This window comes from Arvicanthis niloticus, chromosome 21 (assembly GCF_011762505.2).
Source record: "Arvicanthis niloticus isolate mArvNil1 chromosome 21, mArvNil1.pat.X, whole genome shotgun sequence".
Taxonomy (NCBI): Eukaryota; Metazoa; Chordata; class Mammalia; order Rodentia; family Muridae; genus Arvicanthis; species Arvicanthis niloticus.
This window is the reverse complement of record NC_047678.1, coordinates 31,674,442-31,683,385: the sequence shown is the minus strand read 5'-3', so window position 1 is coordinate 31,683,385 and position 8,944 is coordinate 31,674,442. Positions and strand designations below refer to the sequence as shown.

Here is an 8,944-nt window from a genome sequence, read left to right as displayed (position 1 = left end):
AAGGATTCTAGAACTCAGTTGTTTACTTAGGATCGAAGAGAGCAGGCCTCAGCCCGAGGGTAGAGGCTCACCCAGCTGAAGCACCCTCAAAGGGTTGCCACAGCCATGGAGGGAGGCTGTCGGAAACCACTCTGGAATGGCGCTTTGGGGGTTCAGTGCTGAGCCTGTGACCAACTATGCCTATTCCATTACAACATCTCCTGAGCCCAGCTCTCAGCAAAGGTCTTCATGATGCCCTCATGTCTATCTCTGAGCCTGTGGCCCTGTCCCTTGTTGCCTCGATAGCACCGAGGGTGAGGTTTGTGACAGTGTCTTATGGTTAGCACATGGAGAGTTCACGTCAGCCTCCACTGATGAGCCCCTAGAGATATGGAAACTGAGCCACGACTCCTTTGCGTAGCCTATAACTGCTCTGTAACTGGAACCTTCCATTTTCCCTTAGGGACTGTATTTTCAAAACAGCAGGTCCTGGGGAAGGTGAGGGGTGGGCCACTGGCTGTGAGGCTTCTGGGGAAGCAGCAACCTGCAGGCTTGAGTCTTTATCCTTCAACAGAATAAACGGTGTCTAGGGACACCTCCCCACCTCTCCTCTAGAGATATCTTCTTCCTCCCAGGATCCATGTTCCTCAAAGTGTCCACGACTGCACCCCGCTTCTGCTGCCCCCGGTCACTCATGGTGCTGAAGGCCCAGAGTGACACACTCTTAACCGGCTGCTGAGGGGGATGGACTGACATGGTCACTGTAGGGGACCACTTAGTAAAGCAGACGTACAGAGAACACAGGTGTCACCCTAGGAACAGTGTAGAGGCTGCAAAGGGCAGACTTCATAGGGGGCTGTGGGGAAGCCTCCGTGGAAAGGGCCCACCTGCTGCCTCAGAGAACGGATGCCCAGTGGCTCCCCAGCACTGAATGTGGCTGCATGTGGCTGTGTGGAAAATCCCTTAACACGGATGAAATGGTCTCTGAACTGGAAATGAACTTGCTGTGTGATGTTCAAAAACAAGCAAATCAAACTTTTCCCCTTAGGAATTGGTGGTAGAAAATGCAGAAAATGGTAGTTCCTATAGTCGGATGCTCTCAACACAGCAGAAAGGACACGGAAAGGGGAGAGAACGTGGAGAGAGAACTTAAAAGAGAGATACTCTCTGCCTCTGTGAAAAATAACTTTCTTTTAAAAATATTTATTTTACTTTATTTGTGTTTGCCTGAAAATAAATTTTATATATATATATATATATATATATATATATATATATATATATAATCAATCACATGTGTTTAGTATCCACAAAGGCCAGAAGAGGGTAAGTAACCCCCACCCTCAGAACCTAAGTTACAGACAGTTGTGAGCCACCGTGTGTTGCAGGAAGGGAAACCAGGGTCTCTGCAGCAGCAGCAAGTGCTCTCAACTGCTGAGCCATCTCTCCAGCCTCATCTTTCAAAAGACTTTCTTTTGGGAAGAAAGAGGGCATTTGTTCAATAAAACAAAGATAATAAAATAAAAACCAAGCACATTTGTAATCAAGTGATGAAACTATGGGTAGTTTTGCCTGTCTGTTTGTCTGGAACCCAAGGAGGCCAGAGAGGGTGTCAGATACCCTGGAGCAGGAACTGCAGGTGGTTGTTAGCTGCTGAGCAGATGCAGGATTTGATAGTGATCTATCTGTTGCTATTTGTTCTCTTACTTGGAAACCTCGTGTGTGTGTGTGTGTGTGTGTGTGTGTGTGTGTGTGTGTGTGTGTGTGTGTGTAGGGAATTTGCTCTGCCTGGGACTCTCCACAGGAACTTCAGCTGACTCAGCAGCATTTCCCCAGTCAATTTCTGCTGGGTGTTCTTAACACCTGATTTAATGGTATCTGTCTGTCTGTCTGTCTGTCTGTCTGTCTCTCTCTCTCTCTCTCTCTCTCTCATCTATCATCCATTATTTATCTGTTATCAATCATCTATCATTTATCTATCATTTATTATTTATCATCTATTGATCTATTATCCAACCATCTACCTAACACTTTATTATTTTAGCTTAGTTTGTTATATACTCAATAAACTCACTCATTCAAAACCCAAAGTATGATTGTTGTAGACCCTTCTCCAAACCATATAAAACAGAAGTCTAAGATGACTAGGCAAATCCTTTTTGTGTAGTAATGCTCTCAGAAACCCACAGACTGTACAGGTGTAAAGTGTAGGAGGGATTGACAAGATTTGAAAGACACAATTGGCAAGCAGGGAGCACTCAGCTAAGCAGGGAGCACTCAGCTGAAGCACAAACTTTGTTCCACAAGTGTTTTCAATTCAAATGCATGGATCCCTCAGATTGGGCCTCAGACCTTTGATATGTTTTGTATCTCTCTATAGCAGAAGGATCATACTTGTGATAATCAGTTTTGAGAAAGGAAAGAACGAGGAAGGAAGAAAGGGGAAATGGAGGGGGAAGGGAGGGAAGGAAGGAAGCTAACTAGCTAGACAACTGAGTCTAGAACTCTGGCCGTGGATTATTACCACTACTGGCCCACAAGGCGTATTTCCTGTGCCCCCTGACACTGTGACCACTATACAAGTCAGGAAGCTGACCCCACCAGCCCAGGCCCTTATTCCTACATCCCAGTACTAGAAACACAGCAGAAACCATGGGCCCCCAAACTAGGGGCTTCTCCCGTCTACTTGAACCTCCAGAATCATCCCCCCACAAAAAAAAAAAAAAAAAAAAACTGGAGGGGAGGGCGAGAAAAAAAGAGAAGAGAGGCAGCTCATGCTCACACAAGTTTAATCTCTGTTCTTGGTCTTAAATTCCAGAATGTTGCTTGAGTGACTGGGGGAAGGGGAGGAGAGTTCAGAAACAACAGCCCTCCCTGCTAGGATGCTAAAGCAGGACCCAAGTTCTCCAGGGAAAACTTTCTACCCTGACTCCTGTGGAATATGGATATGCAACTATGCTCAGTCATCTACCTAGTGCCATTCAGCAGAGGCCAGACAGGACGATGAAGGGGTGGGGAAGTCATGGACTCACTGGGAGCTGCAGCAGCCAGGGCAGGAAAAGAAGCCAGGAGGGCCCCGACAGCGTCCCATGGCTCACTTGCTCCTTGATCCATATGGTATACTTGGTGATGCGAGTGTATACATTTAGACTCGGTGCTTTGGCGCAGGACTTCTCCCATGAGAATACCCCGGCCAGAATCCATCTGCCATCCACTTCACAAACCAATGGCCCCCCGGGGTCTCCCTGGAGAAGACAAAGGACTGATGGAGGCTCTGCTGGGACCAAAGGACCTACAATGCTGACCTTCTCAGTTCTGCCTGAGAGAATCATTTTTCCTGGAGCTCACTAGCTGGGGACCCTTTGTTTCTCAGATGGAGACCACAACTATGAATTGCAGCCAGCAGAAGTCATAAAGGACAGTGAGAGCAGAGCCTGGAGACGGTAAGGGGGAAAGAGGCCAAGCCCCAGGGTACAGGCCCCATCCCAGGACTCACTCCCCAGAAAGAGAGTTGCCAGAATGCTCCCAGAAACTCACGTAGCATATGTCCTCCCTAAAATTGGTGGTACAGATCATGTTCTTCCGGATAAGGGGGATAACTCGGGGGTAGGAGATCTTCTTGTGGAAAATACGGTCACAATTCTTGTTGTCTATAATGAATACCTCAGCCTTCCAAAGCTCTGGAGTCAGTGTCAGCTTGGCTGTAGGGAGCATAAGGGATAAGCTGTGACCCCTCACTCCACTCAGCCCTGGCTCTGCCCAGGGTTGTGGACCTTCCTAGCCTGCAGGTCAGCTGAGCTCTACCCTACCACACTGGGCATCGTCCTTCCAGTGGTCTTTCTCTGCAGTGCAGGCCCGACACAGCAAGCCCCTCAGCAGGAAAGGTCTTGGTTCAGGAGCCTCTTCTCTAGGAAGGTTTTACTGCTGAACCCAGAAGGCTACCGAGTCCCAGCACAGCCACTTACAACTCAGGACGGTAACCCTATGATTTCTCTTTCCATGGTGTCTGTTCTCTTTGCCCCAGCCAACAGGACAGCTACGTCTAGGCATCAGGTCATCTATCTGTTCAGAGCTCAGCTCAGATCCCCTGATGTTTGCTTTGCTTGTTTTGTTTTTTTAAAACAAAAACAATGGCCCAGGCTGGTATCAAACTTAAGTCCTTGAGGTTGACTTTGAACCCATCACTTCCTGGCTCCACCTCCCTAAATGCCGGATTACAGGTGGCATTCATCCCTACACTTGGCTTCTTGGACACCTGCTTTGTCAGCCTCTATGCTGCTTGCATTACTCTATCCTTTCTTGCATTCCAATGCCAAGGGTTCAGACTATGGCAGCTGTTTCAGTCATGACTAGGGAGGGAAGAAGGTGAGGAGGAAGGGAGGGAGGAGGACTTGGTGACAATATAGGGCAGAGGATCATGCCTACCAGCCCAAGCAGTAGTAGCCTTACTGCAGTGCTGTGTGAGCACCACATAAGGAAAGACCACAGCCATAGCGTCCTCAAAGGCACCATAAGGGGGGCGTCCCCAACCCCATCCAGCTTACCAGAGGCGTGCTCCTTAGCCTGGCCCCAGCCAGTCACCCAGCACTTCATCCCGACCTTGAAGTTGAAGTTGTGTTCTGGGAGACAGATGGGCTGCACGTACTTATTGAAAGTGACAGGGGTTTCAAGACAGAGAAGGGCAACATCGCTTCTGATGAAGTTCCGTCCCCAGTACTTGGGATGCATAATGATGTCACCCACGGGAATCTTCAGGGCCCGGGAGGAGCCGTTGGGGTGGAGTGTGCTGCTCCCCAATATCACTGAGTATTCTTTGTTGCTGCGGGGAGGTCAGGAGCCCACCTGGTAGACATCAGTTTCCCGCACAAGTATGCACCTGCCTCCTCCCGGGACCGTTCCTGTCTCTGGAGTCCACTCAGTCTGGGCTAATACAGCCTGGGGTGCTCAAGGGCAAAGACATAACAGCCCTCTCATTCACAGTCACATTGAGTCAAGGTGTGTGGGTGTCAGTGCCCATAAATATTGTCCTGGTGTGTGTGTGGGGGGGGGGTTTGGGGGGTGCTGGGTTTTACTGTTGCACAGTTTACGATACAGTCTCTATTGCTTGGAGTCCCATCCCAACTTAGTCAGAGGATCTTGTGAGATCTTGAGCCTGGCTCTTCCCACTCTTCACTGTTCCCCCTCCTGCATGGTTTCTTATTAGTATTTAGGGAGCTGGAATGGGCCCACGGTAGCTCTTGGTCTTTAGATCCTGGCTATATGGGTCACACTCACCTCTGGATGCAGTGAGCCGCGGACACCACCCAGTTTCTATCAATGAGGGCTCCTCCACACACATGCTCATTTTCTGTCTGAAGGCTCACTTCCCAGGGCCAGTGGTGGCTCTCCTCCAAGTTGTCAGGCCACCAAGGTGTGCCACAAACTTCAGAACAGGCAATGCAAGAGAGTACAGAGTCCACAGAGAGGAAAATCAGAATGATCAGGAACACGTCACCCTTGGGGTCAAGTTGCCAAGGCTGTAACATCAGAGGATTCTTCCCATTTCAAATAGAAGGGACTGGCAGGGAGAGAACAGTGGCCCCCAAGGGTACTACTGAGCCGAGCAAACAATGACAGTTACAGAGATAAGACATAAAGAGACAGAGAGACCTTTCAGCTGGAGACTGAGATTCACGGAGGGAGACTTATGTCCAACCTCAAGACAATGCAGAAACAGAACAGGGATTTGAAAACAAAAAATGCCTTTCTCGCACAGTATTCTGTTCTTCAAAAGCTGTACTGTCGGCTGCATTTCTCTGATGAAAAAAAAAAGCTATTAACTTCTCTACGGGCGGTCTTTACCGTGAGCAGTCTGGAACTCTCAGTTATTAGTTTGTCTACTGGTCTACCAGTTGACACGGTTTGGCAAACACCTTTAATTCCAGCGTTTAGGAGGCAGAGACAAGAGGATCTCTGTGAGTTCAAGGCCAGCCTGGTCTACACAGAGAGTTCCAGGATAGCCAGGGCTATATAGAGAGATTCTGTCTTTAATAAACAGATAAAATAATAAAAATAAAAACCAAAAAATTAAAAAAGAGGATATAGAAAACCTCAAAAACATATTTATATAGAAAAAAAGAAGGTGGGTTATGGGCAATAATATAACAAAGCAAAATTATAAAATTATTTATAATTATAAAATTATAAACACATTTGAAAGTGTCCTAACAAAACTGATGGCATACTAACAAAGCTAGTGAGAAGCTGGAGAGACTGCTCAGAGGTTAAGAGCACTTGCTGCTCTCCCAGAGACCCAGGTTTGGTTCTCGGCACTAACACGTTGACCGACAATCATTTGTAACTCTGGGTTTAGAGGATTTGACACCGTCTTCTGGCACAAGGTACAGACACGTGAAAGTCTTGCACAGAAAATTAAAAAAAAAAAAAAACTATTTTATGTCCAAATAAGAAACATCTTTAGGGGGCTAAGAAGACAGCTCAGTTGGAAAAGTGCTTGGTGTGCAGGCATGAAGATATGAGTTCAGTCCCCAGGACAGGGTGAACCTGGGCATGGTAGTACACACTTGTAATTCCAGGGCCAGGGAGGAAGGACAGGCAGATTGCTGGAGCTCACTAGCCAGACATCTACCCTACTCAGTAACCTCCCAACCAGTGACAGACTCTGTCTCCAGAAACAGAGTGGACAGCATATGAGGAACAACAACCGAGTTTGACTTTTGGTCTCCACATGCATTTGCACGTACATGTGCACAGCCCTTTAAATGAGACTGAATTACAGAGGGAAAACTGGAAGGAGCGAGGCTTGGACAGAAGCAAGAACATAGTAAATCAACCCCATAGTCAGTAGTGAACCTTACTGGAGCCTCACAGGCCAAGGCAACCGGGTCCTATGACCCCAACCGTGCACTCCCTGGATCTAAGGAAAAAGACAGGAAGCCCTGAGAGCTGGGCTCTTGAGACAATGGCCCAGGAGGCTTGTTATGCAACTGTGGGAAAAGTGCAATGCCTGAGCCGAATTCAAAGTGGCTCTGCATTCCCATGGAAGACCCAGGCATTCTTTGTTCCAAACAGTAGGGTTGTGTCGTGGCAGCTACACGTGCTGTTCCTACCAAGCCAGAAATGCTTTTTAGGCAGAGACATTGAGAACATGTTTTTCCCCAGGACTGAAACTTTCCCTGCCACGAGGCCCCATTGACCCACCTGGTTCTGTGTGGTCCTCATTGTAACCTGAGGAGAAAAGGAGGACAGACGTGAAGCAGGAACTTGTGGCAGGATAGCAGTAAAGGGGTGCAGCACCATCATCAACTCACTCATCGAAGAGTACTTAATCTCATACTGTTCCCCAGTCTGAAGTCACAGACTGGGCAACAAGTGTGCGAAGGCCTATCTGGAGACACATGTTGCCCAGCTCACCATATGAGATGGAGCAGGGCCTGGGCCAGGGCCAGAAGCAGCAGGCAGAAGAGAGGAGAGAACACCAGGAAACATCTCAAAGAGGAGAGAAACAAAATAAATATTGATTAAAAAAAAATCCCTCAGCTGGGCAGTGGTGGTGCACGCCTTTAATCCCAGCACTTGGGAGGCAGAGGAAGGTGGATTTCTGAGTTCGAGGCCAGCCTGGTCTACAGAGTGGGTTCCAGGACAGCCCGGGCCTCACAGAGAAACCCTGTCTAGAAAAACAAAAACAAAAACAAAAACAAAAACAAAAACAAAAACAAAAACAAAAACAAAAACAAAAACTCCCTCCAGGAAGAAGCACAAGTATATTCCAGAGATTCTGGAGGACAAAACCAACATCCGTGGTGGAGGAGAATGATGTGTGGGGAGGGGTAGCTCAGTTTCCCCCGGTGAGCAAAGAAGAGGGAAGAGGCAAGGAATCAAACAGCACCTTCAGAAACACCCTTACGTCAGAGATGAGCAAAGACTGGGTGGCCTGATGTGGGTACTGAGGAAGTGTGTGTGTGTGTGTGTGTGTGTGTGTGTGTGTGTGTGTGTGTGTGTGTGTGTAATCCCAGGACTAAGGACGTGGAGTGGAGACAAGAGGTTCAGGACATCAAGGCTACCGGAGGGCTCATGAGACCTTATCTCACCTCCCCAACACCACCAATGAAAGGAGAAAAACGGGGGGTGGGGTGGGGGGGGTGCGGGGGAGGGGCTGGGGGAGAAACCACGGGAAATTTTAAAAAAGGAGAGAGATGTAAAACAAGCAAAATCAGGAACAGTAAGTGGAAGAGTACGTCAGGAATGGGCTGAGGATTACACGGAAAAATGCATGTGCCAGGGGGAAACACGCAGCGCTAGTGGCTCCTGGGGAAAGCTGGCCATGGGAGGGATGGTAGGGCAAAGGCGGTGCACACCTTGGGCCGGCAGTGGAGCCTGACTGATGTAAGCCCCGCTTCTCACTCAGCACGGGGAGGGCCCCACCCTGCTCTTTGGCTGTCAGACTTGGAGGGATCTCTGGGGGCCGTGGGGACAGGGGAGTCTGAAAAGACAGCCCTCAAGGCTTCTCTCCATCATAGCCTCTGCTGGATGGAAAGAAGCCAACGTTTAGAATATCATCCTTTTGAGAGGATGGAGACACGGAAGGCAGAAGGCGCCCGGCTGTGGAGGGAGGCCAGGGATGCTCACCAGGCCTGTTGTCTCCAGGAGGCCACGGGGCGCAGTTGTGACAGGCCTGAGGAACTTAGGAGTGGCAGAAGAGAGGTGACAGCGAGGTGGCGATGGCACACAGAAGTTTCAGGTGGCGGAAAGGCATAGCCAACCTGAGCAAGACCGGAGGGGAGAGGACCCAGAAAGAGAAGGAGATGACTGTCTCACCTAAGTTTGGCCACGGAAGCAGCAACAGTAGCGCCGCCAAGCAGGTTAGGATCCAGCGTCTCAAGGATCCAGGCCCAGCGTCCAGGCCGCGCAATGACGTAGCCATCCATGAATACGTCCCTGTGGACGGCAGAGATAGCTCCGGCGT

The 8,944-nt window shown here is 49.0% G+C and overlaps 1 protein-coding gene across 1 annotated transcript; it reads right to left on the bottom strand.

Moving 5' to 3' along the window:
• Positions 1 to 2,752: 2,752 nt before the first annotated feature.
• Positions 2,753 to 8,944, bottom strand: LOC117693710 (inactive serine protease 45). Its single transcript, XM_034484432.2, has 6 exons — positions 8,797 to 8,944; positions 7,180 to 7,206; positions 5,254 to 5,401; positions 4,524 to 4,798; positions 3,517 to 3,680; positions 2,753 to 3,224 (listed from the first exon to the last, which is right to left on the bottom strand). Exons 1-6 carry the CDS (start codon positions 8,900 to 8,902, stop codon positions 3,000 to 3,002), a joined length of 945 nt encoding a protein of 314 aa, XP_034340323.2. The 5' UTR covers positions 8,903 to 8,944; the 3' UTR covers positions 2,753 to 2,999.